General features: G+C 69.3%; 4 protein-coding genes across 7 annotated transcripts; 3 read left to right on the forward strand and 1 right to left on the reverse strand.

Moving 5' to 3' along the window:
- Positions 1 to 56: 56 nt before the first annotated feature.
- REEP6 (receptor accessory protein 6) lies at positions 57 to 5,006 on the forward strand. 2 transcript variants are annotated; one of them, XM_074851591.1, is made up of 6 exons: positions 57 to 241; positions 3,123 to 3,216; positions 3,479 to 3,617; positions 3,873 to 4,041; positions 4,255 to 4,322; positions 4,810 to 5,006. In XM_074851591.1, the coding sequence occupies exons 1-6, from the start codon at positions 127 to 129 to the stop codon at positions 4,825 to 4,827; spliced, it is 603 nt and encodes a 200-aa protein (XP_074707692.1). In that variant the 5' UTR covers positions 57 to 126; the 3' UTR covers positions 4,828 to 5,006. The 2 variants fall into 2 exon arrangements, with proteins under 2 accessions (XP_074707692.1, XP_074707693.1); XM_074851592.1 differs by lacking the exon at positions 4,255 to 4,322.
- Positions 5,007 to 5,182: 176 nt separating this feature from the next.
- C27H19orf25 (chromosome 27 C19orf25 homolog) lies at positions 5,183 to 6,282 on the forward strand. Of its 2 annotated transcripts, none has more exons than XM_074851397.1 (3): positions 5,183 to 5,239; positions 5,799 to 5,971; positions 6,055 to 6,282. In XM_074851397.1, exons 2-3 carry the CDS (start codon positions 5,824 to 5,826, stop codon positions 6,225 to 6,227), a joined length of 321 nt encoding a protein of 106 aa, XP_074707498.1. In that variant the 5' UTR covers positions 5,183 to 5,239; positions 5,799 to 5,823; the 3' UTR covers positions 6,228 to 6,282. The 2 variants fall into 2 exon arrangements, with proteins under 2 accessions (XP_074707498.1, XP_074707499.1); XM_074851398.1 differs by having other exon boundaries at positions 5,185 to 5,212; positions 5,800 to 5,971.
- A 935-nt stretch (positions 6,283 to 7,217) lies between these two features.
- LOC141935297 (granzyme M-like) lies at positions 7,218 to 10,732 on the forward strand. Its single transcript, XM_074851396.1, has 6 exons — positions 7,218 to 7,421; positions 7,606 to 7,762; positions 7,900 to 8,044; positions 8,295 to 8,549; positions 9,281 to 9,495; positions 10,537 to 10,732. Exons 1-6 carry the CDS (start codon positions 7,361 to 7,363, stop codon positions 10,565 to 10,567), a joined length of 864 nt encoding a protein of 287 aa, XP_074707497.1. The 5' UTR covers positions 7,218 to 7,360; the 3' UTR covers positions 10,568 to 10,732.
- APC2 (APC regulator of WNT signaling pathway 2) lies at positions 9,481 to 25,244 on the reverse strand. 2 transcript variants are annotated; one of them, XM_074851395.1, is made up of 15 exons: positions 25,173 to 25,244; positions 20,787 to 20,945; positions 20,585 to 20,675; positions 20,330 to 20,498; positions 20,138 to 20,246; positions 19,926 to 20,039; positions 19,267 to 19,323; positions 18,352 to 18,444; positions 17,879 to 18,263; positions 17,677 to 17,772; positions 17,391 to 17,530; positions 17,225 to 17,302; positions 17,016 to 17,132; positions 16,701 to 16,915; positions 9,481 to 16,614 (listed from the first exon to the last, which is right to left on the reverse strand). In XM_074851395.1, exons 2-15 carry the CDS (start codon positions 20,925 to 20,927, stop codon positions 11,163 to 11,165), a joined length of 7,257 nt encoding a protein of 2,418 aa, XP_074707496.1. In that variant the 5' UTR covers positions 20,928 to 20,945; positions 25,173 to 25,244; the 3' UTR covers positions 9,481 to 11,162. The 2 variants fall into 2 exon arrangements, with proteins under 2 accessions (XP_074707496.1, XP_074707495.1); XM_074851394.1 differs by having other exon boundaries at positions 19,246 to 19,323.
- Between the last annotated feature and the right edge of the window lie 1,719 nt (positions 25,245 to 26,963).

Here is a 26,963-nt window from a genome sequence, read left to right on the forward strand (position 1 = left end):
AGCGTCGCCCCGCCCACCCCGGCGTCGCCCCGCCCACCCCGGCGTCGCCCCGCCCCGCCGCCGCATTGGCCCGGGGCGGCGGGGGGGGGTCGGACCGGGGCCGGGACCGGGGCCGGGGCCGCAGCCATGGGCACGGTGCCGCAGCGCCTGCAGCGCCTCCTCGATCGCCCCGGGCCACTCGGGGACCTGCTGGGTCGCCTGGAAACCCGCACCGGCGTCCGGCGGCTCTACCTGGCCACAGGTGCGACCGGCACCCCCGGGACCCCCCGGCCCCGCTCCGGGGCTGCGTTGCCCGCTCCCTTCCTGCCCTTCCCGGTTTTTTTTGGGGGGGAGGGGAGTGGGGTGTCCTCCCGAGGGTCCCTCCTCTTTCCTGGGGCGCCCTGGCAGCCCCTCACCGTGCCTCTGGGCTCTGCGGGGGGGCAGGGGACAGGCAGGGGACAGGCAGGGCAGGCAGGGGACAGGCAGGGCAGGCAGGGGATAGGGGTAAGGCAGGCAGGGGATGGGCAGGGCAGGCAGGGGACGGGCAGGGCCCCCAGTTTGGGGGTCACTAGGCGCTCTCGCAGAGCGGGGCCGCACGGGGATGGGGGCCTGGGGGTGGCCGTGCCGTCTGTCCTCGCCTTCAGCAGGCGCGAAGTACCGCACCCCGACCCGAGGGGAGACGCACCCCGAAACCCGGGGGGTCTGTGTGTCGGAGGTGTCGGCCGGACCCTCAAGACCCCTGAGGGAGCCTGGCCCTGATGGGGGGGGAGGGGGGGGGGGTGTCCTTGCTCCCTGAGGGCTGAGCCCCCAAATTGTGGCGCGTCAGACCAGGCGCTGGGGACGGGAGCGCCTGTCCCCGTGCCCCGCTCGCCCGGTGGGACTCGCCTCCCTCCCCGGCGGGAGGGCAGAGGTCCGGCTGTTACCAGATCCTGTTGCTCATTAATGAGAAACGAGCCGCCATCTCCCCGGGGAGCGTCCTCCTGGCACGACGTGACCCCTCTCCTCTGTCCTCGCTGCGGCTCCGACCCTCAGCCCCGTCCTGCGCTCTGCCAAGTTACGACTCGCCCATCTGCGTTCTCCGAATTGATATTTTTGATATAAAACCTCCCAGGAGGGGCTCAGGGTTTCGCAGTTCCCTGTGTCCCCCCTTTCACCTCTCGGTGCGATTTCCTGGCCCTTTACCTGTTGCAGGGCTCGTTTTCCCACTCCAAGGGGCAAAAGGGTCCGTGAACGGGCACGTGCCGCTGCGAGCAGGTTGTGTTGGGATGTGGTGTGCGGAGGTTGGGCGTCTTCCGAGCAAAACAGACCCGGGGCTTTGGTCGTGCTCAGGTGTGATGGACTTTGGGGGCAGGGGAAGCGCGGAGGCACCGCTTCCGCCCCAGAGCGATGGTCCCACGTTCTCGGTCCCTGTCCTGGAAAGGGGAAGCTGCTGCTAAACTAAAAATACCCAATTTCTCCCTCCTTCAGCTCTGGAGCAATTCCTGATTTGTGTTTGAACCCGTGTGGGTCAGTTCTGCATCTCTGGAGCCAGCAGTGACCCACGGGCTGCAGTTTGGAGCCCATCGTGCCTGGGCTCTGGGCAGCACAGCCAGGTCAGCTGCGTGGTGCCTTCAGCTGGTAAAAATCACCCCGGGGGAGGCCGGTGTCCCCTTCCCGGGGCTGGCCAGGCTGGCCATCACGCTGGCTGCTTGCCCCCCTTGCCAGGACAGGCACCGTGGGATGGCTCCAGCCGCCCCCCTCAGCAGCTCTTCTTTGTAAGCAAAGCCTTTTGCTTGGTTTTTTTGCTATTACATAAATTTCTCTGGGGGCACAACTTAGCCCATGAAATCCTTTCTAAGGCTCTTGGAGGAACAAAACCCAGCACTGCCTGAACCTGCCTGTTAGTTTGCCTTAAAGGGGGGTTTGTGGTTGCTCCAAAGCCGTGTTGCTGCTGCCCGTCTCCTGGGAAGGACCCGAAGCCCCGTTCGTACCCGGAGCCGCGGCTGCCCCGCACCAGGGGCCAGAGCAGGGCACAGAAATGCTGCAGTGAGCAGAGCAGGGATAATCCGTCCTCCGAGCCCGAGCAAGGGCTTTCCTCTAATTCACCAGCACAGACAGGTTAAGTCCTGGCTTTCCTGCCCACGGCAGGGCAAGGCGCTTACGTTAATGGAGGAGTGTGTACGCCGGGCAGGGGAGGTGCTGCTGGGCTGTGACAGTAAATGCCCTCGACTCAGGCTCTGCTTTCCTCTGCCCCTTCGGGGTCTGTGTTTCGGCTGCCTCGGGCAGGTTGGGAGGGAGCTGCTGGGTGCTGGCGTCTCCCAGCCCTCAGAGCCCAGGCACGAGCGAGGGCTCCTGGCTGTGACTGTGGTTTCGGCAGCGAGAGCTCCTTGTGCCGGCTGCCCCCCGGCTCTGCTGATCCTGCCTCCTGCAAGCAGCTGAGGGCTGGGCAGGCTCCAGATGACCAAAGCCTTGGCTGACATTTAATTTGAACGATTTAATTGAATAACAGGGAAGCAGGATTGGATTGCTGGTTCTCAGGGGGCTGAATCCTTAAGGAGCAGCGGCTGTTGCTCGGCACAAGCACGTGCAGATGCGTACAGGGAGCAGAAAGGAGACTCAGGCTCTGGCAGCAAGGCTGCTCCTGGCACTGGGCTCCGGTAACAAGGCTTGTCCTTGAACAGTCGTTATCAAAATGCCGAGTGGCTCCAAGCCCCATGGAGAAGCTCAACGCCTTGACTTTGGACTGTAGGTGTGTGTTACAGTCTCCGCTTCCGACATCTCTGCAGCCTTGGCCCGGGTCCAGGCTGGTGACAGGTTGAAAGCGCTGCGAGTGTGTTGTGGTCAAGTCCCTTCCGGGCCAGGGAGGGGACAAACGGTGACAGACAAACAGATGAGCGAGCACCTGCGTCCCCCGACAGGCTCTGCCACGTGCCGTGGCTCAGTGCAGCTGCGCGAGCGGCGTGTCAAGCACCTCAGCGGTCTGCTGTGCGGAGGGTTGTGCTGGAATTAGTTGGGGGTGGTTGTTATTCCCAACTGGAGGGTCCCAGCATGCGCCTCTTCTCACTACTGGGATGAGAAACCCGCTCAGCAGACTGAGCCGCGGTCTCTCCTCGCCGTCTGGCTGTCGGCACGGACGTGACCGTCCTTTCTGTCCCCGCCGGCAGGTTCTGTGGCGTTCCTGGGGCTGTACCTCGTGTTTGGCTACGGCGCCTCGCTGCTCTGCAACCTCATCGGCTTCGCCTACCCCGCTTACGTCTCGTAAGTACCCATGGCCCAGCCCAGCCCCCCTGCAGCATCTGGGGAGCCTTCCCTGCCCTTAGCTGAGGGTCTCCCTGGTCAACGAACAGGCAGTTATGGTTGGGAAGCTCTTGAGACCTTTCTGAGAACATTGGGACCTGGCACGGTCCCAGCTTGGGGCAGCAGCACCTCGTAGGCAGGTTTGCTCCAGGGTTTGGAGGACTTGGGAAGGAGGTGCCAACCCTGGCAGCAGCAGCAGTGCCCTGCCCCTCTCCTGCCACAGCATCAAAGCCATCGAGAGCTCCAACAAGGAGGATGACACCACGTGGCTGACGTACTGGGTGGTGTACGGCGTCTTCAGCATAGCCGAGTTCTTCTCCGACACCTTCCTCTACTGGTTCCCCTTCTACTACGCTGGGAAGGTAATGGCTTTGCTGGGGTCGGAGTCCTCCTTCCCGCTGGCTGAACGTGGTGGGCTCTGCCCTGGTAGCGGGGCAGTGGTGGGGCCGCAGTCCAGCGTGGAGCTCCCCGCAGCCAGCTGAGGGCCTGGTACCTCCAGTGAGCTCCAGCCTTGGGCCAGGCTTTGGGGGGGACTGGAGCAGCTCAGCTGCTGCCCCGTCCCTGCCCCTGCCCTGCCCGGCCACCTTCCAGCTCTGGCGTGTCTCTCCTCCCCGCAGTGCCTGTTCCTGCTGTGGTGCATGGCCCCCGTGTCCTGGAACGGGTCGCAGGTGCTCTACCAGAACGTCATCCGGCCCTGCTTCCTCAGGCACCACGAGGCCGTGGACAGCGTGTTGGGCAACCTCAGCACCAAAGCCCTGGACGCGGCTTCCGGCATCGCCCGAGAAGGTAACGCGGGTCCCCTGGTCCCACCATCCTGCTCCGTGTCCAGGGCAGGCGGTTTTCCGCTGGGACACGGGCAGCTCTCGTTTTCATGACCGGCCAGTCTCTCCGTGACCGCGGGCCGTGCTCTGGCAGCCGCAGCCCCGTCCCGCCGCGGTGGCCGCTCGCTCTCCCCCTCTCCGTAATTCTCTTCTCTTCTCTTTGCGCCTCACGGTCCAGTCCTGCAGACTCTGATCAGCAGCCGAGCCCGGCTGACGGCCGAGGTGGCACCGCAGCTCAGCTTGTCTGTATGTAAAGAGCCGCCGTTCCCGCTGCCGCCGGCGGGAGAAGGGCCCGTTCTGCGTGAATCGCCCCGCCGTGACCGCCAGCCGCTGTGGCCGGCTGTGGCCACCTTGGCGCTGGCCAGGCCGAGCTCCTGCTCTTGCAGACGCCGGCGTGGCTCACGCACAACCGTCCCTTCGTCCCTCGGCGCGGGTAGAGCAGGCGCTTTCCCTCCTGCTTCTCCGTAGCCAGACCCCCGCGCCTGCGTCCTCCCCCGGCCCCGCCGTGTCTGTGTCTTCCTCGGCGCTGGGGGCAACTTGGGGGCCAGGGCTCGGGCAGGGAGCGGGCAGCTGCCCGCCGGCCTCGGGGGGGGCAGGAGCCGGCTGCCAGCGCGGCGGGGAGGGAGGGAACGGGATGGGGACGCGTGGCCGGGTTGGGCTCGCCCCCGGGCCACCGGCTGGGTGGCCGCTGCTCCGGGGACGGGCCCTGACGCCACGCCCGTGTCTCCCGCAGCCTCCAGAGCAGCCCTGAACGCGGCGGGGGAAGCGAAGAGCAAGTGACAGCGGCCCCCGGTGGTACCGGCACCGCGACCCCGTGTCTGGGGCTCTCTAGGCCAGGCCTAGGCCTGGGTCCCCCAAACCTGAGCCCAGACCCAGGCCCCACCGCTGCTGCCCCCAATAAACCCCCGGGGGGTCCCGGTGCTTCGCGAACCGCCTCTGCCGTGTGTTCCCTGGGGGCGGCGGCGCCGTGAAACCGCGCGGCTCCTTTAAGAGCGGCGGGAGGTGGGCGGGGCCTTTACGAGAGGGGCGGGGCCGCACGGAGGGGGCGGGGCGCGGCGGGAGGACGTGACGGACGGGGCGGAAGTGACGCAGAGGGGCGGGGCCTTGGAGCTACGGGGGCCGGGAGGAGGCGGCGGGCGAGGAGCGTCTGTCCGTCCGGACGGGGGTCGGTCTGTCCCTCCTGGGCGGGGGGCGTCTCTGTCCGTCCCGAGGAGGGCGGGGGGCGTCTGTCTGTCCGTCCCGGGGGAAGGGAGGGGCGGGCTCTGTCTGTCTGTCCTGGGGTGGACAAGGCGGGGGGGGGGAGGCTCTGTCTGTGTGTCCTAAGGGCGGGCTGGGGCAGTCTGTCAGTCCCAGGAGGGGAGTCTGTCCGTCCTGGGGGAGGGAGGGAGGTCGGTCTGTCTGTCTTAACAGGCAACGAGAGGGCTGCTGTCTGTCCTGGGGGGGCAATGAGGGGGTCTGTCTGTCCGGGGTGGTGGTGGGGGAAGTCGGTCTGTCTGGGGTGGGTAGCGAGGGGGTCTGTCTGTCTGTCTGGGGCAGTAGGGGGGAGTCGGTCTGACCTGGGGGGCAGTGAGGGGGCTCTGTCTGCCTGGGGGTGACAGGGAGGGGGGAATGTCTGTGTGTCTGTCCAAAGGGCAGCGTGGCGGGGGTCTGTCAGTCTGTCTGTCTATCTGGTGGTCGGGGTGGGGGCAGCGCAGCCCCCTCACGCTCCCTCCACCCCCCCCAGCCCCGCGCATGAGGCCGCCCCGTGATGAGCTCCAAGGCCAAGCGGGTGCTGCCCACCCGCCCTGAGCCCCCCAGCCTGGAGCAGATCCTGGCCGACGTGCGGGGCACCCACCCGGCCGACCCCGTCTTCCTCCTCCCCGCGGAGCCCCACCGGGACCACGACCCCTCCCCAGGTGAGTCTCTGGGGGTGAGGGAGAGCAGCAGGAAGGGCTCCACCAGCCCCTGCTGAGCCCCCCCCGCCCCTGCACCCCCCCAGGCCCTGCCGCGGAGGAGAGGGAGCGGCTGTACCGGCAGAGCCGCTCCTACGTGGAGATGAACCAGCGGCTGCAGGAGTCCCGGGAGCGGCTGCGGGAGCAGCGCGAGGAGCTGCGGCGGGCGGGGGCGGCGCTGGAACGCGGCATCGCGGAGATGAGGCAGAAAGCGTGTTGAGGCCGCGGCCCCCGTCCGGGCCGTGACGGTGCTCGCGGGGCTCCTGGACTGCGGCAGGTGCCTCGGGACACCCCGCGGTTGCGGTTTTGCCTCCCCAAATCGGGGGTAGAACCGATCGCCTTCGACTTACGGAAGGATCCGGCATTGCCGGCGCGCGAGAGGGCCGGGGCTGTGCCGCCTCGGCAGCTGAACCTTTCCCCGGGGAGCGGCGGGTTCCCGGTGCTGGAGGAAAGGCTCAGACCCCCCCGAGTTCGGTCCCTGCTGTCCATGAACTTGATGCCCTCGTCCCCGGCGGGTGACATGTCTGCGCCCTCGTGCCACGGCTTCACTTACGACTTTTCCATCTGGTACTGCCCCGAGGATGACCACATTGCCTCCCGCATCTCGGAACGCTTGAAGAAAGAGGGTTTTCGGGGCTACGCAGAGCACCAGGACCAAGTGGCTGGGACGTCTGTCGTCCTGACCGCCATCGAGGTCATCGAGGCCAGCCGGGTGGCCATCCTCCTCCTCTCCGCCAAGTCCCTGCGCGACCCGTGGTGCCAGCGTGTCTCCCAGTGGAACCTGTATCACATCATCCACCGCCGCGGGACCAAGATGATCCCCGTGTACGTGGGCGTGAAGAAGGCCGAGGTGCCTCCCTTCCTGCGGCACCTCATCGAGCTGGAGTACCAGACCGAGTTCTTCTTCAACCGGCTCGTGGACAGCCTGAGGCCGACCCGCAAAGCCAGGCCTGCGCCTTCCTCCAAAGCCAAGAGCTGAGGGACCGGGGGTGGCCGGGGACGGTTTTGCAGCCCCGCGGCGATAGCAGAGTTGTCCTGTACAGCTAATAAAGGTGGTGGGAACGTGTTGCCCCCCCACGCCTGGGGGTTGGTACAAATCTGATCAAAAACCTTTCTCGGAGAACTGAAGATGCGACTTTCTGTCCGCGCGCCCTCATTTCGCTCGGCGAGGTGGGGCTGAAGTCAAAAGTAAAACCCCAGGGAGCACCGGGGTGGCTGTGGGTGGTTTTCCACTCCCGCAGGCGTCACCCTGTGGGTGCCTCTTCCCCTTCCTGCCCCCCTGAGCGGGGGGTCTGTGTCCCACTGCCACCCCGCTCTGCTTTCACCGAGGGACGCGGAGCAGGCGGGCGCAGGATGGGGGCGAGGGGCAGCCTGGGGCTGCTGCTGCTGCTCACCCTCCCTTTGGCCGGGCCCGGTGAGCGCCGGGGCAGTGGGTCAGGGGTGGCCGGTGGGCTCTTGGCATCGCTGGCCGCATGGCAGCTGCCTCACAGGGATGGGGGTGCTGGGGGGTGCTGGGGGGGGGACCCCCAGCCTTTGCCTCTTGGTGGGGCGGCTGATGTGGCGGCAGGACCAGGGACAGGCTCTCATCTCCCCGGCAGCGCGGGGCTGGCTCCGGCCGTCGGTCATCGGGGGACACGAGGCCAAACCCCACTCCAGGCCCTACGTGGTGTCTGTCCGGTTTGGGGGGGTCCACGCCTGCGGGGGAGCGCTGCTGCACCGGCGCTGGGTGCTGACGGCCGCCCACTGCCTCCGGGGGTGAGTCCGCAGCGGTTGCATCCTGCCCGGTGCAGGGACGGGGGGCTCATGGTGGTGGTGGGGGGGCTCGGTGTGGCCAGCACCGGGCTGTGGCTGGCACCGGGCTCCCACCAACGCTGGGTCCCGCTGCGGGGCAGGACGGGGGCCACCGGGACGGTGGTGGTGGGGCTGCACAACCTGCGGGAGCGCGGGGCGGCCACGCAGACCTTCCCCATCCGGGAGGCCTGTCCCCACCCCGGCTACGACCGACGGACGCTGGAAAACGACCTTCTGCTGCTCCAGGTTGGGCTCGCGCCGGCCACGGGGAAGGGTTTGCCGTGGGGCTGCAGGAGCGGGCGCGGCGGCGGCGGCGCCAGGAAGCGCTGCCGGGGAAGGGGCCCAGCGGGCTCGTCCCGCGCGCGCGAGGGGCTGGGTGACATTTCCTCTTCTCACCTCGGAGATGTCACAGCTTGGTGACATCTCCCCGCTCCCACCGCTCGGCGCTCACCCTCAGCCGCCCGCCGCCAGGGCTCTGACGCTGCCCTGCCCGCAGCTGCAGGGGACGGTGACGCTGAGCAGGACGCGGCGGCTCATCGGGCTGCTGGGGCGGGAGCCGGTGGCCGGGGTGACGTGCAGCTTGGCGGGCTGGGGGTCCCGCGGGCACGGAGGGCTCTCGCCCACGCTGCAGGAGCTGGAGGTCACGGTGTTGGACACGCGGATGTGCAACAACAGCCGCTTCTGGAACGGCGACATCACCCCCGCCATGATCTGCTTCCAGGGACACCGCAAGGGCTCAGCCCCCTCCAAGGTGAGGAGCTGGGGGGGGCCAAAGGGCTTTGCGAGGGGAACAAGTGGCTGCAAAGCTCCGTCCCCCCCTCCCCGAGCCACCATTCCTGGGTGTGGGGGGATCTGGGGAGGATGCTCACCTCGATTTCCACACCTTGACTGGGTTCAGTTTTGGGCCCCTCACTCCAAAAAGGCCATTGAATGACTCGAGCGTGTCCAGAGAACGGCAACGGAGCTGGTGCAGGGTCTGGAGCACAGGTCTGATGGGGAGCGGCTGAGGGAACTGGGGGGGTTTAGTCTGGAGAAGAGGAGGCTGAGGGGAGACCTCATGGCCCTCTGCAACTCCCTGAAAGGAGGGTGCAGAGAGGGGGGAGGAGTCTCTTGAGCCAAGGAACCAGCGCCAGGACAAGAGGGAATGGCCTCAAGCTGCGCCAGGGCAGGGTCAGACTGGCTCTTAGGAAGGATTTCTTTGCAGAAGGGGCTGTTGGGCGTTGGAATGGGCTGCCCAGGGCAGGGGGGGAGTCCCCATCCCTGGAGGGGTTGAAGAGTCGGGTTGACCCAGCGCTGAGGGATCTGGTGGAGTTGGGAACGGTCAGGGTGAGGTTCATGGTGGGACTGGAGGAGCTTCAAGGGCTTTTCCAACCCAGATGATTCTGGGATTCACCCTGAGCAGAGAGGTGAGGGGCCCCCCCGGCCATGGGGGGGTCCCTAGCCCCTGGTTGGGGTCCCGTCCCCACTGTCACCTCCACCCAGGGTGACTCCGGGGGCCCCTTGGTGTGCGGGAAGCGGCCGGCGGTGGCCGGTGTCCTGTCCTTCAGCAGCCCAGACCCCACCGACCCTTTCAAGCCGCCGGTCGCCACCTCGGCTGTGAAGCACAAGAAATGGATCCAGAAAACGCTGCGGAGGGGCTGCTGCTCCCCCAGCCCGGGCGCAGGGGACACACAGACCACCCCTTCCTATTTACACAGGTTGGCTTTTAATTCTTAATACTGTCCAGAGTCCCGGTAAAATAACATCCTTAGTACATACATACAGCGACGGGGGGAGCAGGGCACCGCGAAACCCGGCAGGATTGTCCGCAGGGGAGGGCTGAGGCCGACGGGCACGCGTGGAGCAGAGACGGGCGACAGCGGGGCTGGGCAGTGGGGCTTGAACCGGGGGCCGCAGCCGAGCGTGTGGGGTGATGTTGGCCCTCCTGGCACATCCTCGGCTCGCTTATGGCACTCGGGAGTGGGGACACACGCTGCCCCCCAGGACTTTGCCCCCTTTTTTTCAGCCCCGGGCGCGGGTCCCGCTGTGCTGGCTGCAGCCTCCCAGTTGCTGCCAGAGCCGAGGTCCCCCAGGACGTGCCCACCCCCACAACCCCTGTGCACATCCTGGGGGACCCCCCGCATGTCCCCACAGCCCTGCTGTCTCCCTGTGTACCCCACTGCGCAGCCCCACGGCCCTCCAGGTGTATCCCTGTGTCCCCATAGCCCCGTCTCTGTCCCTGCAGCCCCGCCATGGCGCTGGTGTTGGGGGGGCCCATAGGTCACCCCATCCAAAGCAGGCAGCGAGCCGTAGGGTGGGAGGACCGGGAGACACCCGGGGGGGTCGGGGAGCACCCGGATTCGGGGGGTCCCTTCACAGCCCATCCCCTCCCTGGGCCGAGGCGCTTCCTGCACACGCCAACCTCGGCAGATAGGGCCAGCGGCAGCAGGAATGGGGGTGTCCCTGGTGCTTTGGGGGGCTGGGAGCCCCCCACGCCCGTGGGCGTAATCCAGTCCTGGATGGACTCGTGTCCACGGGGACGCACCGGGATCCTGCCTGCAAGCTGGGACAGGGCTCTTCCACCCCGGCGGTGGGATGCTGGGAGGGCTGCGGATGGGGGCGAGGGGCCCCAGACCCTTCCCTGAGGGTTGGGCACCCCAGTGCCAGCTCAGCACCCCGTCCCCTCCCAGGGCAGCTCCCCAGCCCGGTGGCACGACCCCGGCGGGGCCCCTGCCCAGCTCCTCCCATGCCTTTTCCAGGGAAGCACCACGGCTGCGGGTTACCCATTAGCAATCAGCCGCACACCTTAATTAGGAGCCTCCAGCAGCACAAGTGGGGGATCCTGGCCCCCGTCTCCCCACGGCCACGCGCTCTCCTGCCACGAAGCCTCTCCCCTCATCGATCCAGCCGTGCGTTCCCGTCCCCCCGTTAATAAATGAGCTGTGATTGCTGGCAGAGCCGGGTGTTGGTGCCGAGACGAGCTGCAGCATGCGGCGGAGACCTGGCGTTGGGGCGCGGTGGCGCGTGGGATCAGGGTTCAGCCCCTGCCTGAGGCGGGCGAGTGGGACAAGGAGACATGGGGACACACGGCCACCCCTCAAATTGTCCCGGGGTGTCCATCAGCGGGAGGAGATGGCCACCGAGACTCACCCCAGGTTGAAGCATCAGCCCCAGCGCCCAGCGGGTCCCCCTGGCTCTGCCCAGTCCTCAGTGCTGGGACCTGTGATGCTCCAGTACAGCTGGGGCAGGCAGCGGGGTGGGGTGACTCGCCAGTCCCCAGCCGTCCCGTGTCACCGTCCCCCCGTCCCTGCAGAGTTCTGGCCAGGTCCTGTGGGGCGGGGGGGTATCAGGGGACCCTCACCAGGGCTTCAGCTGCAGCAGCTGCTCAAGCTTGGATTTTCTCCACCGCCTTGTCGGCCACTGCTGTCACCACCATGGGGCTGGGGACGTAGTTGAAGGGGGTGACGCGGGCGGCTCTGCTCGGGGAGCCGTGCCGGCTGGCGGGGAAGGTCCCAGCAGGCGCCTCGTGGCCGAAGGAGATGGGCAGGGCGGCCTTGGCAGGGGCTGGAGCTTCGCCATCGCAGGCGGCGCGGGCGTGGGGGGGGCCCTCGCGGCTCTCCAGCGTGGGAGAGGTGCTGGAATTGGTCTTGGTGGTGGAGAAGTCCTCGGTCTGCACCACGGCGTCGCTGGTCTTCCTGGGGCCAGGGGTGCTGGGGCGCTCCTCCTCGCCGGCGCCTGCCAGCGGCAGGGCGGAGGAGGGCAGCGTGCTCTTGAGGATGTGGGGGATGTCTTCGTCCCGAATCCTCCGCCACGTGCCCTTCATCACCACCACCGGCGGCTTCGCCGGCTGCCCGCCGGCCACCGCCTCGCTCTGCCGCCGCCGCGCCGAAGCCTCGGAGCGGGCGGAGAGGACGGAGGAAGGGCTGCCCGTCCTCCGCGCCACGCTGATGTTGGGAGAGGACGAGTACCTCTTGAAGGGCTCGGGTGCGGGGATGTTGGTCTTCACCGGCAGCCGGGACGGGCTCTCGGAGCTGGTCCTCCGCGGTGGCTTGACCCCAGTGGGGACTTTGCCACCGGGCTGGGCTCTGGGGACGAGGGGCCGTGGGCCGGGGGCCGCTGGCTTGGCCGCCTTGAGCTCCTCGCAGCGGGAGGAGCAGAGGAAGACGGCCGGGAGGGCAGCGCGGCTGCGCTGTGGGGAGGTGCGGCGAGGCAGCGAGGTCGCCGGCTGCGCCGGGGAGAGCTCGGTGCGGTGCCGCAGCAGCAGGCTGGAGGATTCCTTGATGAAGGTGAGCTGGCGCAGGAAACCGGAGCGGTCTGAGTCGCTCCCGCTGGAACGGGTGGACGACATCCGCACCAGGTTGAGCCGGCTGCCCCCCGGCCCCCCCGGCCTGCCGCTCCGCACCTTGCCGCCGTCCGCCTGCTCCTCCAGCACCGGCATGGCCCCCCGGCCCGGCAGCACCTTCCTGCTGGGCTTCTGCATGAACGGGATGCGCACGGGCGACTTCTGCGTCTTGGACTGCTTGGGGGCCGGGGACTTGGGGGCCGGGGCTCTGGCCGGGGGTCCCGGTGGGGAGGACGAGCTGCCTGCCTTGCCCGTGGCCGGGGGAGCCGGCTTGGCGAGCTGGGAGGGTGACGGCAGCTTCTTGGGGCCATGCTGGGAGGGGGTGGAGGTGCGGGAGGAGCCCGAGGAGGGGGGTCCTTTGCCGATGCGGGCGGGTGGCGTCGTGCTCCTCTTGGGCAGCGCCAGGTCCCCGGTTTCGGGGGGTTTGCCCAGCCGGTGCAGGCTCCGGGAGCGCTGCTGGCTCAGGGAGAGGTTCTTGGCTGGCGGCGCCTCGGGCTTCGCTGTGGGGCTTTTCTTCGGAGTGGCCCGTGGGCTGGGGGCATCCTTGGCCAGGCTGGGCATGTAGATGACGGTCCTGCCGCGGAAGACCACGGGCAGGTTGGGCACCGGCTTGGTGGGCGCCGGGCTCTGCTCCGCCCTGGCGCTTCCGCGGCCGGCGGGACGGGCACCCGGCGCATCCTTCCTCTCTGGGCGGCTCTTGCTGTGCTCCCTCCTCGCTGCGTCCCGGCCGGCCGCGCTGCTGGCTCGCTGCTTCTCCTGCCTGCCCAGGGAGAGCTGCAGGGTGGACCCGACCGAGAGCCCTGACATGAAGGAGAGGATGGAGTCGGACTCGGAGGAAGGCTCCCGCGAGAGGGAGGCAGCGGCCTGGTGCAGCCAGGTGACGATGGAGTTGGCACCCTCCTGGATGGCTTGCCACTCCACGCTGTCCAGGTCCGAGCCATGGTCGGAGCCGGTGTCCTCGGCGGGGCGATGCCTTGCATCAGCTTTCCGTTCCCTCCCGCCAGCAGCCGGCGGCTTCTGCTTGCGCTCCGCCATCCTCCGGCGAGCAGAGGGCCGCCGGCGCTTGGGCATGGCTGAGCCGATGCACTTCTGCAGCAGGTCATCCTCCGAGTTGAGGCTGGGGGAGCTGGGGGACCCTCCCTGTGCCTGCCCTGCCGCCGCTGCCGACCGCGGCCGGGGGGTTTTGCCACAGGGCTGGCCCCGCTCCTCGCCGTCGGAGAGGTTGGCGTCGCTCAGGGAGCTCATGGAGGAGCTGAGGGAGTAGCACGGCGGCGTCTCATCGGCGATGAGGTTGTTCTGCGGCTTCGCCTTTGCTGGCCGGGGTCCGGGCTCGGGGTCCCTGCGGGGGATGGAGCCGCCCCAGCGCTCCCGCCTGGGTGCACGGCCGGGCTGGGCTCTGCTGCCGGGCACCTCCCTGCCCGCCTCGGGCAACTCGTCCGAGTCCTGCTCGTAGAAGCAGTAGACGGCTTCCTCGGTCGGCGTGGTGTGGCACAGCGACTGGAAGGCCACCCCGTCCTCCTGGGGCACGTCCTTCCTGCCGGGGGAACTGCTGCTCCTCCCCACCTCCAGCTCCAGGCTGGGTCCACTCTTCAGGGGGGGCTGGCCCCGCTTCCCCTCCCCGCCTTGGCCACGGCTCGACCCTGCTTTCCCCTTGCAGGCTGAGCTCAGCCGCCCGGGTGCCGAGCTGCCGGAGGCGGCTCTCCTGGCCGGGACGGCGGCAGCGCTGCCCACCTCGCGGTGCCCCTCGGGCAGGACCCCCGGCCCTGGCCCGCGGGGGTGCTCAGCATCCTCGGCAGCCGGGTAGCGCAGGGTCTCGTCGCTCAGCGAGGCGGCACTGGAGAAGTTGACGGGGGTCCCATCGGCCGAGTCGGTGAAGGAGTCGTCGTCCTTGAAGAGGTCGCGGGCGGTGGCACGCAGGTGCTTGGGGACGCTGGGGTGCGCGTGGGCTGGCACCAGCATGTAGACAGGGACATGCACCGGCTTCTTCGTCTGGGGGTGCAGGACCTGGCCGGAGAGCAGGGAGGTCTTCACCTTGCGGAAGCGGGAAGGCATGGCCGAGCTGATGCACTCCTTCAGGATCTCGATGTCATCATCAGAGGGGGGCTCGGGGCGGTCGGCCCGCCGCCGGCCCTCCAGGTACCGCTCCTCCCGCCGCTCCTCCCGCTTCTCGTGAGCTGCGAAATTCAGGCTGTTCTTCTCTGGGAAGGTGGGCATCAGCTTGAGTTCCACGTCCTTCTGGACATAGTGCTCATGGAGGGGCAGGGCGCTCAGGCTGGAGGCGCAGGAGAAGTTCTCGTTGGGTTTCTCCACTGTGAAGTAGACCATGGAGTCCAGGTCCTGGGGCAGCTGGAAGCGCTCCTTGAAGTCGGTGATCTCCATGAACTTCTTGACATTGTTCTCCCACTGGATGTTGAACTGGCTGGTCTCCTTCTCGGGTTGGCAGCCCAGCTCGAAGAGGGGTGTCTTGCTGCGGCTGGGTGGCATGGTCTGCCCAGGGCTGTCGGGCAGCTCGCTGGGGCTGATGGTGCCGCTGATCATCTCACTGCAAGGGTCGCTCTGGATGGAGCTGGCGATGGAGGGGCTCTCGAAGCTGCCCAGGGAGCTGACGGAGCTGCAGCGGCTCATCACCAGAGGCGTCTCCTGGATGTAGTTCTCCGAGGAGCTCGAGGGCGTAAGGTCCTCCTGGCGCGATGGCGAGGACTCCCGCAGGAAGACCTTGTCGCGCTTCGGGAAGGGGATGGTGATGGGTTGGGAAATCCCCACCGGCATGGCCAGACCCGGATCCGCAGCCTTCTCCTTCTCCTGCCTCCCGTCCTCCCCTTCCCCGTCCCCTTCCTCCATCTCCAGGATCTCCAGGGAGGAGTCGCTGTCCAGGTCGTTCTCACTGTGGCTCTGTCCGTCCAGCACGTTATCCGCCGAGGAGAGGGAGGAGAGGGAGCTGCACCGGGAGAAGCAGATCGGGGTGTCCTCCACCGAGTACTTCTGCACTGACTCCTGCTCCGCCGTGGCCGGCGGGTGGGCAGGCAGCTTCTCCGGGATCTTGCTCAAGGTCTCGGCTGTCTGCAGCAGCGTGGGGGGAAGCCAGGCTTGCTTTCTGCCCAGGAGGGAGGGGTGGTGGCTGGCGCCGGTGGCTGCGCCGCTCTTGGCCAGGCTGTCGAGCAGGGGGACGTGCTGGTAGGACGGGGAGAGCTTGATGGTGCGGACCTGGGGGTCGGGGGAGAGCTTGCTGCCCGCCTCCTTCTTCCACTCGGGCTCCTTCTCCAGCGCTTTGGGGCTGGGGAACGTCACCGTCTTCTTGGCCCGTTCAGGCAGGTCTCGCTGCTCCAGCTTGTCCGGCTCGGGCGGGTCTCTGCCCTTGAGGGTGGGGGGTTCTCCCCGCTCCGGCTTGTTGCCCAGGATGCTCTTGAGGTCGAGCCGGCTCGGCCGCTTCTGGTACCGCTGCAGCTCATCCCGGTAGTCGAGGAAGGCGGCCCTGGTGCAGGGCTTCATGTGCTCCTTGGTGCAGTAGCCGTCGCTGGTGCTGCCGCTGTTGAGGCTGTCGTTGGACAGGCTGGTGTAGGCGCTCTTCAGGCGCAGCAGCGTGTGCGCTCGGCTCAGGCTCTCCCGCTTGGCAAAGCCGCCGGCGTCCGAGAGGCGGCACGGCGAGCAGGACTGGGCACGCGCCTCGTGCACCTCCTCGGGGCCGTACTGCCAGTCCAGGCAGTGGTCCTCCGAGCTGAGGCTGAAGCTGTCATCCGAGGACGTGTGCATGGTAGAGATGTCCTCCACCAGCTTGTCGATCTTGGCCACCGTGCTGGAGATCTTGTTGGCCAACTTCTCGGCGGCCAGTGAGACGTCATCCTCCGGCAGCGGCGGCTTCTTGGGCTCGGCCGGTTTGCCGCTGCCGTCCTTCTCCGGCTCCGGGCATCGCCTCTGCGCCAGCGCCCGGGGCAGCGCCTGCCCCTGGAGGAAGGAGGAGTTGAGGAACATAGAGAGGACGGAGGCGCTGGCCGTCTCCACGCCGGTGGAGATGTTGGGCACCTCGTCATCGTCGAAGCAGCCGGAGTCAGAAGCGTAGTCCTTCACCAGGCTCTCCATGTGCCGCGTCGGCTTCTTCACGCTCTGGCTCTTCAGGCTCTGCTTCTCCATGGTGTCGAAGGTCTCGGCCAAGTGCTTGGCATCCAGCTCGGCCTCCAGCGCCTTCTGCTTGCGCACGTAGAGTGAGGGCATGCAGGAGCCCGGCGAGACGACGGCGGCGTCCTTGTACTTGGGGGGCCGGTTGGTGAGGAGGTTGCGGAGAGCGGCCGCGCTGCCCATGGCGATCATCTTGTGCTTGGAGTGGATGAGGTTGCGCAGCATGCTGACCGCCCCCAGGTCCCAGAGCAGCTCCTGGTCGCGGGGGCTACGGGCCGACAGGTTCCAGAGGGTGCCACAGGCGTTGCTGACGATGGTGAGGCTGTGCGAGCGCAGGTGCCCCAGCAGCGTCTGCAGGCAGTTGTGGTCCCGGAGCACCTGCCTGTGGGACAGGGGGCGGATCCCCAGCCATCAGGAAGGTCCCTGACACCCTCCCCAGTGCTGTCCCCACCCCGTGGTGACCCTCACCTGTAGTCCTCCCGTGTGGCGATGAGGCTGGAGACGTTCCTGAGGATGCCGCCGCCGCTCTCGATGATGGCCAGCGAGTTGCTCTGGCACTTGTAGGTGAGGGTGCTCACCAGGAAGCCCAGGGCTCCCTCCACCCCGCAGATAGCGGCTTTGTTCTCTGTGCTGTGCGCCGACAGGTTCCACAGCGCACTCAGGACGCTCTTCAGCGTGGATTCCTGTCCCGGGGACACACACACACACTCCTCTCAGCCCTCCCGTCAGCCCCCGGTCCAGCCGCCCCGGCGCCCGCTCTCCCCCCGCCACCCCGGTGCTCACCTTGCCGGCGTGGAGCGCGCACCGCGTCAGCCCGGTCACGCTGCCCACCTCCCGCAGCACCTTCTTGCTGTTGATATCAGCCCGCCAAGAGAGGTTCCTCAGGATGCTGGAGACCACCTGGGAGGGCAAAGCGGGGTGGGTGGGCGCAGGGACCGTCCCCCTGCCCGTCCCCCTCCCCGGGGGATCCCCCCTGCGCTGCCAGCACCCACCTGGTGCAGCTCCTCGCTGTCGGAGCCCAGCTGAGCCACGATGGCCTCCATGCAGCCCCGGCGGGAGCACAGCGTCGCCTGTGGGGAGGATGATGATGGTGAGGGCGATGGCGCAGCCTCCCCCCAGCCCCGCTCCCCACCCCACAGCCCCCGGCCCCTCCCCAACCTTGTTGACCACGTCGCCAAAGGTGAGGTTGGTGAGAGCCATCCCGGCGTAGCGCCGCAGCGCCAGGTTGAGGGGGTCACTGGTCATCTTGTGCATCTCGTAGTCCACCTGCAGCAGCTCGGCCACTGCCTGCAGCCCGCCTGCGGGATGGGAGAGGGGATGGCTCAGGCAACGGACTCCCCTGGACCGCCCCCCCCCAGCGCTGCTGCTGTTGCACCGGGGAGGAGGGTGGGCAGGGACGGCCGTGGTGCAAGCGGGATGGATCCCCCCGCCCCGCCCAGCTCACCCAGCTCGTTCATGGCCCGCCGGTACTCCTCGTCGAAGGAGAGCTTCATGATGGCGCAGGTGGCCTGGCAGATCTGGGGCTCGATGGGCACCGGCGCTGCGGGGAGAGGCGGGGGTCAGCCCCAGGGCCTGGCACCGACGGTCCCCGCCATCACCCGCCGCCTCCGCACGCGCACCCGCCGGCACCCCGCTCGGCTCCGTACCCGCGCCGCCCTCGGGGCCTCTGCCCCCGTCCCTGCTCTGCATCTGCAGCCAGTCCCAGCACGTCTCCGAGTAGGAGCGGATCTGCTCCAGCACGTGCAGCACCCGCATCTCCTTCTTGGCCTGGCCCTCGTCGGGCTGGGAGAAGACGATGTTGTGCAGGGCGGCGTTGGCGCGCATGCGGGCGTCCTTGGCCCCGGCGGGGCTCTCGGGGGGGCCCGGTTCTCCGTCCGAGTCGTGCAGGATCTGGATGAGCAGGGGCAGGCAGCCCGACTTGCGCATGGCCAAGCAGCTCTCCTGCGAGCTGGACATGGCCAGCAGCGTGCGGGACATGTCGTCCTTGTCCCGCGTGGCCAGCATGGACAGGAGCCAGAAGACCACCTCCACCTGCGGGAGGGGGACTGGGGGTTACACACAGCCACACCCCCCCCGCCCCAAACACACACCAGCCCAGCCCAGTGGGGCTGCCCCTCACCTTGCTGCTGCCCAGGCTGCTGCCCCCCTCCTCGGGGTGCGTGGGGGGGTCCAGGCTGCCGTCCCCCTCCACGCCCGGCACCTTCCCGCAGAGCTGCAGAGGAGGGGGCAGATGGGGCCGGGTTGCAACGCGCCGCCCTCGCCCACCCACCCCCGGCCCCTCCCCGCTTTTCAGGAGCCCACTGGTGCCATTAAATCCGGCAGCGTTTCCCCCATCGGTGCAATTGCTGCTTTCGTCAGTGCCGGGGTTGTATTTTAAGCCAGAATCGGGGCTGATCGGGGGGGGGGGGGGGCGCTGCCAGAGCCGCAGGATCGGGAAAGGAAGAGTGTGGGTGAGGCGAGCGGGGTGGGCGGCGTGGACTGTGCCAGGGCCGAGCCCACGGAGCTGCTTGCGGGGGGCGGCAAGGGAGGGGCTGTGCGGGATGTGGGGCTGGCTGGGGCGACGGCGGGGCTGGGGGCGACGGAAGGGCTGGGGGTGATGGAGGGGCCAGAGGTGATGGAGGAGCTGGGGGTGATGGAGGGGATGGGGGTGACAGAGGGGCCAAAGATCATGGGGGTGGGGGTGATGGAGGGACTGTGGGTGCTGGGGCAGCTGTGGGTGCTGGGGCAGCTGTGGGTGCTGGCGGGGCCGTGGCGATGGGGGGTGCCCGCCCTGGCAGCTCTGGCGTCCGGCAGATGCTGCGGGAGCCCCCGCGCCCGCCCGCCGCGCCATGGCCTACTTCTCATCTCCATGGCAACTGCCCATTTCACGGTGCCCGAGCCACACAAAGCCCTGGCTGTGCCGCGCCGGCGGGTGACTGGGACAGTGCGGGGACAATGGCGGGGGGGGGCTGTGCTGGCCCCCTCCTCCACCCTCCGCAGGGACAGACCCCGAGGTGGCCCCCGGCCCCGTCACCTGCGGCTCCGGCTGCTGCACCTTGTCCTGCGCCTCCATCAGCTCCTTGTCGATCTGCTCCAGCCGGGATGCCCGGATCTGGGGGGGCACAGCGGGTGTCAGCGGGGGGCCAGGACACCCCCCATACCCCCCCCGGGGCCCCCGGTACCCCCAGAGCCAGGCGTGAGGGTGCGCAGGGCTGAAGGTGGCCTTGGGGGTGCGCAGAGGTGATGCAAGAGGGCACGGGGGTGGGTGGGTGCAAGGGTGCAAATGCTGGGTGCAAGGGCGTAAGGAGCTGGTGTAAGGGTGCAAGGAGCTGGGTGTGAGGGTGCAAGGAATTGGGTGTCAGGGTGCCAGGAGCTGGGTGTAAGGAGCTGGGTGTAAAGGTGCCAGGAACTGGGTGCAAGGGTGCAAGGAGCTGGGTGGAAGGTGTAAGGAACTGGGTGCAAGGAGCTGGGTGTAAAAGGTGTAAGGAACTGGGTGCAAGGGTGCAAGGAGCTGGGTGTGAGGGTGCAAATGCTGGGTGCAGGGGGCTGGGTGCAGCGTGCACAGGCCTCGGTGCAGGGTTGCGCGGCGCTGGGTGTGAGGGCACACGGGGTTGAGTCTGTTGGGACGGGGCAGCTGGAGCCTCCTGGGAGCAGGAGGGCGGGTGCAGGGTTGGGGGTGGGGGGGGGAATGGCCGGCTCCTGCCCCCCCCCGACCTGCGCCCGCTGCACCATCTCGTCGGCCGTGCCGAAGCGCTCCTCCATCAGCGCGCGGATGTGCTGCGCCTCGAACTCCAGCTGCTGCCGGATGAGATCCATCTGCATGGAGAACTGGGGGGGGGGTAAAGTGGGGGACACACACACGCCGTAAGGGGGGGTGCAGGGTCCTGCCTGCACCCTGGGGGGTTGGTGGGGTGCCCCCCACTCACCGTCTCCACGTGGGGCAGCTCATCCAGGCGCGTGGCCAGGCTCTGCAGCTGGGCGTAGTACCAGAGCTTCTCCTTCTCCTCCTTCTCGATCTCCCCCAGCAGGAAGCACCTGGGGGGGACACACACACACCCCACATCAGAACGGCCACCCCCAACCCCCTGCATCCCCCCCCACCCCATCCCACCCATCACCTCTCCCGGTCGAGCTCCTCCAGCAGCCGGAGGGAGGCTCTGCCCAGGTCCCCGGCGCCGTCGCGGTGGGGTGCAGGGGGCAGGGGGGTGTCCTCGGCCCCGCGGCCGCCTCCGGCCGCCTCCGCGGGGAACTTGAGGTTGTAGAGGCTGGTGATGTCCATCTGCAGGGCTGGCGATGGGGACAGCGGCGTGAGGGTGGGTTTAGCGGGGATCCCCCCCCCGCCCCCCCCCCCCCCTCCCTGGCCTGTGACCCACCTTTCAGCTGGTCCAGGACCTCCGTTTGCCCCGAGGACACCATGACTCGCGCCTCCTGCTCCAGCTTGCCCTGGAGATGCTTCAGGACCTCCTAAACCAGGGATGGAGCCGTCGGGGCAAGGCGGGGGGATGCGGAGGGGAAGCCCCAGCGTGGGGTCTGTGTCGTGTGTCCCCCCGCCCTCGCCCCAGGGTTTGTCCTCACCTTCATGTCCGAGGTCTCATTCTCCAGCTTGGAGAGGTGGTTGGAGTTGTCCTCCAGCTCCCGCCGGAGGTGACTGTTCTCCTTCTTCAGCGCCTCCACCTGCCGCACCAGCTGGTCGTACGAGGCGATGGAGCCGGACATCTTCACCTCCTCCAGCGCCTGCAGGGTGTGGGGGGGGAAGGTGGGCAGCCTGCCCCCCCCTGAGCACCCTCACTGCCCCCCCAGCACCCCACCACCCACCCAGGATCGCAGCTTGGCCTGGGAGACCCTCACCATGCATCCCCCCCCCCGCCCCGGCTGTCCTGCAAAAGCGGTGCCCCCCCAAAGCCTCCCAGAAGGGACAACCCCAGCACGGGGGGGGGTGTCCGGCCCCGTTCCCCCGCAGGCAAGGCAGCCCCGGCCCCCCCCAGCGCCCCCCCCAGCCCCTGCCTGATTTCCATCCTCCGCAGCAGCTCAGCCCTCCGCTCCCTTCCCCCTTTGTCTCGCTTTTGTCTTCTCCTTCCCTGAACCATCTCCCGCTTCACCCCCCCCGCAGCAGGGCCGGCCCCAGCCCCCCCCGGCAGCGCCCCCAGCCCCACTCTGCCCCCTCCACCGCCCCCATCCCCCCTGACCCCCCACCAGCCGGCCCCGGCCCCCCCCCCAAACCTCCTCCTTGCCGCAGTGCCCGCGGCCGCCCCTCGCACCTGCCGGGGGGGGCACACACGGTGCCGGCACACGCAGGCATGGGGAGGGCCGGGGCTGGGGACCCCTCATCACCCCCCCAGAGTGTCAGGCTGGCGGCTGAGAGCGCGAGGGCCCCCCACCACCCTCGTCAGAGCCACGTGTGTGCACGAGTGTGCGTGCGATGGGTGTGCACAGACTGGGGGGGGTGCATGGTGGAAGGGGGGGGTGTCCCCTTCTCCCCCCACCCCACTGCAAAGCCCCTGCATCCAGGGGCTGGATGGGGCCCGTCCCCCGGCCGCAGCTGGGTCAGGGACGGCGGCAGAGATCGACCCCCCGTGTGTCCTGGCCCACCCAAAGCTGCCCCACGGAGGCTCCCGAACGCCCTGGGAGCCCTTTGGGGGGGGGGGGGGGGGGGGGGGGGGGGTGTCCAACCCCCCCACTCCAGCACAGAGGCAGCAGTGGGACCCAGCACCCTCCCCAAGGCCCACTGATGTCCTTCCCACCCCAGAAGCCATCCCAGACCCCCACCCCAAACTGCTCCTTCATCCCTGCACCCCACTCCAGCTGGGGGACGCCCCCCATCCTGCCCCAGCTGGGTGTGCCACCCCCTCCCCACCCCCCGGCTCTGCCACGCGTCTGGAGGGAGACAAAGACCCCACAGTCCAAATCCCCCCCTGCAACCACTGCCCAGGCAGCAAATAACCCCCCAGGAGGGAAATAACCCCTGGGAGGGGTAAAGCGGGGGGCCGGGGCGGAGGGTGAGGGTGGGGGCGCAAGGGGTGGGTGGCGGCGGAAGGATGGGGGTGTGGGATGGGGGGGGGTGAGGACACGGGCTGCAGGTGTGGGATGCGGGATGGACAATGAGGGATGCGGGAGGAGGGATGGGGGGAGGGATGCGGGATGCGGGATGCAGGGGGAGGGATGCGGGATAGAGGATGCGGGAAGATGGGTGAGGGATGCGGGCTGCGGGCTGAGCACGGCCTCCCGTTGCTATGGCGACAGAGGATGGGGCAGCACAGGCCGGTCCTTGGCCCTTCCTGAGCACCCACCAGACACGGGGGGGGTGGGGGGCGTTCAGGACTGTGGGACACAGCGGGGTGAGGATGAAACCCGGCGGGGGGGTCCCGCACCTGCAGGGGAACGTGTCCCCACCCCCGGTACCCCAAACCTCTCATCGCCACCCCAACTGCCCCGAGTCGGGACCCCCCGGCTGAGCTGGGAGGTGGGTGCTGCTTGAGCCCCCTCCCCCGCGGCTGCCCACGGGGTGCCCCCACCCTGCGCCATGTCGGGGTGCTCCGCCCGCCCCCCCCGCGCTGTGTCATGCTGCGGCGGGTCAGGATGGGCTGGGCCGTTCGGCTGCTGGACACCCCATGGCACCAGCACTGGCGGGGGGGCGGAACTGAGGCACAAAGGTGCTTCCCCCCCCCTGCTCCCCGGGACCCCCCCTCCCCAGCTCTGCGGTGACAGCTTCACTTTGCAGGCGGTGGGATGCTGCTGGGGCTGAAAGGGCCTGGGGGCTGCTGCAGCCCCTCAGTGGGGCGGTGGCCAGTCTGTGGGACCCCCCCGCAGGTCGGGGGGGGGCTGTCAGTGCAGATGCAGAGCTGGGGCACCCCATGCCACCAGCCCCGCTCCCCCCCCCCCAGCCTCACCCCAGCTCCTGCCCCACTCCTGCCCTGGCTGGGGGGGAGCCTGGGGGGGCTGGGGGGGGCAGTCTGGGCTCTGGACCCCCACGTCCCCTGGCGGGGGGGGGGCTGAGCGCAGCGGCCTGCAGCAGCGCTGGGGATCTGCAGCCTGCGGGGAGGGGCTGGCGCGGCAGCACCTGCATTTGCGAAGCGTCTAGACACAACGGGAAAGGGGGGGCCAGGGCTGCGGGAAGTGGGGGGGAGGCACAGGGCTGCGGGAAGGAGGGGGGGGCACAGGGCTGCAGCTCCAGCTCCTGCAGCCCACGCTCCAGCATCGTGACGGTCACTGTCCCACGGAACCGGTGTCCCCCCCACGGGCTGGATCCCAGGCAGGGCCATGAGGGGGCTGGGGGCAACGCCCTGGGGGGCTGTGGTGGCTCATGGGGACCCCTCCCGCTCCTCCGACCCCCAACAGCTGCTCAGGGCACCCCCGGCCTGGCCGAGGGCTGGCAGGGCCTGATCCACCCGGCAGATGCTGCAGCCTCATGGCACCGAACCGCGACCCGCCCCCCCGCCCCAAGCCTTGGCCTGGGCAGGGCTGGGGGAGCCCCGCACCCCGCGCATCCCCTGCTCCCCGCACCCCCTGGGCAGCGCTGGGGATGGGGACGGGGATGGGGACAAGGCCGGGGACCACAGTTGGTCCCAGCGCTGCGGTGTCAGGCGGGCGCAGCCGCCTCCGCCAGAAGCCACATCTGAGCCCCCCGACCGGCTGCGGCCCCCGGAGCCCCCGGGGACGTTAAACAAACAGCGTGTTGTCACCAGCTCCCGCTGATCGACCCGGCCACGCGCGGTGGCCCCGGGGACCCCCCGACCACAGCAAAAAAATCCAACCCCCCCCTGGGGAGCACCAGGCCAGCCCCGCACACGCAGCCCCAGGGGCACGTGGGGGCACACGTAGGGACACGGGCACAGGGGACCCGCTCCCTCCCCACGCCCCCCCCCGCAGCACCCACATCCCCCCCGCCCAGCGGCTGCTCCCACGCACCCCCCCCACGCGTGTGCACACACACGTATGCTGCATGCACACGCATGCACACGCGTGTCACGGCCTTGGGGGCCCTGGCAGGGCTGCAGTGGGGTGAGCGATGGGGGCCCCCCTGCCCCCAGCAGAGACACCCCCATGCAGGGACCCCCACGCCCACCCCACGCCCCAGCCCGTGTGCACCGGGGCCAGAACGTCACCAGCCCCCACCCGGGGCTGCACCCCCCTCGCACCCCCACATCCACGGGGGGCTGGGGACGCCCCTGCCCGGGGACCCACAGGATCCCCCCCCCGCCTTGGGTGGGGCTGAGGTGCTGGTTTAGAGGCTGAGATTTTTGAGGGGCAGGGTTGCGGGGGGGGATGCGGATTTGGGGTGCAGATTTAGGGCTTCAGGTCCGGGGTTCAGCCCCAGCCTCCTGGCCTGCCCCCCCCCCCCCCCGCCCCGGGAGCGGTTTGGGCGAGGACCCCCGGGAGGGGCTCTGGGGGGAGATGTGCCACCCCAGTGGGGACACCCCCCCCCTCCCAGCCGCGGTCCCCGCTGCCCCCCATCGCCCTGCCCGCAGGATGGGGACGGGGACGGTCGGTGCTGCCCCCCCCGCAGAGCCCCGGCATTGTCCGGCCTTTGTCCCCGCAGCCGGGGATGCGGGACGCGGGGGCTAAATGCTGCCCGACACACCCCCCCCCGGACCCCCCGATCCCTCCCGATCCCCCAATTCCCCCCCGACCCCCCGGGACCGAGCCGCGCCCGCCGCAGCGCAGCGCAGCGCCGATTCAGCGCAGCCAGGGCCGGGGGGTCCCTCCGCTGCGGGGTGGGGAGAAGGCGAAGATCGGGGCCCCCCCGGCCGCATCCAGCCCCCCCACAACCCGGCACCGCACCCTGACACCCCCCCCCCCCCTTTCCCGGCCCCGGGGGGCCCCTCCCGCCCCCACCGCGCAGCTCCCCCCCCCTCCGCCCCTGGGTCCCCCCCATTCCCGGCGGCTGCATCGGCCGTTGCCGTCGGGGATGGGGGGTCGGGGGGTGCCGGGGGGGTGCGGGGGGGGGTGCAGGTGCGGCCGTACCTCATCCCCGGCGGCGGCGGCGGCGTTGCGGAGCTGGGCGAGGAGCCGGCGCGGCCCCGAGCAGCCGCATCCCGCCCCCGCCCCCCCCCGCCGCTCCCGGCCGGGATTTTCCAGCGGCGCCGCGGCCGTTAGAGGGCGGCAGCCGGGGGGGTCCCCGCGCCCCCCACCCCAGGTTTGTGCCCGGCCGGGGGGAGAAGGGGCCCCCCCGCTGCCCATGGAGGTCTCCATCCCCCCCCCCACCCCCGCCGCCTCTTTTCTAACCCCTCCCAAAGCCTTGGGGGTTGCAGGAGCTGCCCCGTTCCCCCTGTCCTGGGGCTGAATTTGCCCCCCCCCAGTCACCCGGGGTGTCACCGTGTCCCGGGGGATCAGCCCTGGGGGGGCCGCACCCTGCCCGGTGCAGAGCTGAGCCCCGGCATCACCCCGGGAGGAGCAGGACCCCCCGGCCGATCAGCTCCACCCCCCCCCAGCATCGAGCAGGGACCGGCTGGACACAACCTGGGGCCGAATCCTGCCCCGGGCCGGATCCTGCTGCTCTGCCCGTGGCCGTGACCTGTCTGTGCACCCCTGGCACCCCCCTCCCAGCTGGGGCACCCTGGCTCTCCCGGTGTCACCGTCTGTCCCAGCATCACCATCCCTGTGCCACCGTCTGTCCCAGTGTCACCATCCTGGTGTCACCATCTTGGTGTCATCATCCTGGCAACTCCCCAGGGCTGGCCCAGGGGGCCGGAGCCGGGCTGAGGGTTCACACACGGCCCCAACCAGGCAGAGTGACCCCAGCCCCGTCCCCCCCCGCCAGCAGGAGCCGCACAAGGATCATCGGGGTCACATTGCTTAAATGGGACCCGGAGCCCTGTGAGACCTTCCCCAAGGGACAACCGGCCCCAGCCGTGCTGCGGCATCACCGGGGAGGCGGAAAGGGCTGGGGTGTCTTTAGGAGACCCCAAGGGCTGGCGCCAGGCCCCGAGTGACCCGTAACACTCCCTGGGTCAGAGGCGGGGCCGAGCCGAAGCCACCCTGGAGCGTGGCGTGTCCCCAGGCACGGCCCCTGCTGTCCCCGTCCCCTCCATGAGCAGCCCGGGCCGATGCTGAGCCCAGCGGCTCCGCGTGCCGAGGCCTCACGGGGCAAAGGTGCGGCCGTTCGGTCCCAGTAAAACTGGGATGAGACCATTTGCCACCGTCCCCGGCGCGGGAGGCCGTGGCCATGTGCCTGCAACTCTGCCCGTGAGGTTTTCCCGGCGCAGCCTGTGCCAGCGCCCGCCACCGCGACGTGTCGGGGCAGGGTGGTGCTGTTGGTGCCGACGCGGCGACAGCGGGGAGGAAAACCGGGGAACAAACGTGCCCGGAACAGCGGGGACGGTGACAAACGGCCTCTCTGTCACCTCTGGCCATGGGTTCACAGAGCGCGGCAGCGCCGGGCCTCAGCACTGCAGCGGCTGGGGACTCGGCCCGGGGGCTTTTGGCTCCTCGCAGTGGGGGTCACCACCACACCCTGGGCAGTCGCCCCTGTCCCCCCCCATCCCTGACAGCGGCTCCGCTCAGGCACCAGGTGCTGGCTGGGTTTCCTTAGGCTGGGCCCAGGCCACGGGGCAGCTCCTGGCCCTGACTAGATCATCCACCCGGGATAACTCACCCAGGATCATCCACCCAGGACAACTCACCCGGGACAACTCACCTGGGATCACCCTCCCGGCATCATCTGCCCAGAATCACCCACCCAGGGTCACCCAACCCCATCCCGAGGAGCAGCTTCTCCCCGTCCCGCCCCCAGCCCAGGCTGTGAACCACCAGCCG

This window comes from Strix uralensis, chromosome 27, assembly GCF_047716275.1.
Source record: "Strix uralensis isolate ZFMK-TIS-50842 chromosome 27, bStrUra1, whole genome shotgun sequence".
Lineage (NCBI taxonomy): Eukaryota > Metazoa > Chordata > Aves > Strigiformes > Strigidae > Strix > Strix uralensis.

Bases quoted from the DNA above. Each gene is read 5' to 3' on its own strand.
- C27H19orf25 (XM_074851397.1), top strand. From the start codon at position 5,824: ATGAGCTCCAAGGCCAAGCGGGTGCTGCCCACCCGCCCTGAGCCCCCC. The intron at 5,972-6,054 runs GTGAGTCTCTGG...GCACCCCCCCAG, and splicing joins GGACCACGACCCCTCCCCAG to GCCCTGCCGCGGAGGAGAGG.
- REEP6 (XM_074851591.1), top strand. From the start codon at position 127: ATGGGCACGGTGCCGCAGCGCCTGCAGCGCCTCCTCGATCGCCCCGGG. The intron at 242-3,122 runs GTGCGACCGGCA...CCCCGCCGGCAG, and splicing joins GCGGCTCTACCTGGCCACAG to GTTCTGTGGCGTTCCTGGGG. The intron at 3,618-3,872 runs GTAATGGCTTTG...TCCTCCCCGCAG, and splicing joins CCTTCTACTACGCTGGGAAG to TGCCTGTTCCTGCTGTGGTG.
- LOC141935297 (XM_074851396.1), top strand. From the start codon at position 7,361: ATGGGGGCGAGGGGCAGCCTGGGGCTGCTGCTGCTGCTCACCCTCCCT. The intron at 8,550-9,280 runs GTGAGGAGCTGG...ACCTCCACCCAG, and splicing joins AGGGCTCAGCCCCCTCCAAG to GGTGACTCCGGGGGCCCCTT. The intron at 9,496-10,536 runs GTTGGCTTTTAA...TGCCTTTTCCAG, and splicing joins ACCCCTTCCTATTTACACAG to GGAAGCACCACGGCTGCGGG.
- APC2 (XM_074851394.1), bottom strand. From the start codon at position 20,927: ATGTCCGGCTCCATCGCCTCGTACGACCAGCTGGTGCGGCAGGTGGAG. The intron at 20,499-20,584 runs GTGGGTCACAGG...CCCCATCGCCAG, and splicing joins GGTCCTGGACCAGCTGAAAG to CCCTGCAGATGGACATCACC. The intron at 20,040-20,137 runs GTGAGTGGGGGG...CCCCCCCCCCAG, and splicing joins AGCTGCCCCACGTGGAGACG to TTCTCCATGCAGATGGATCT.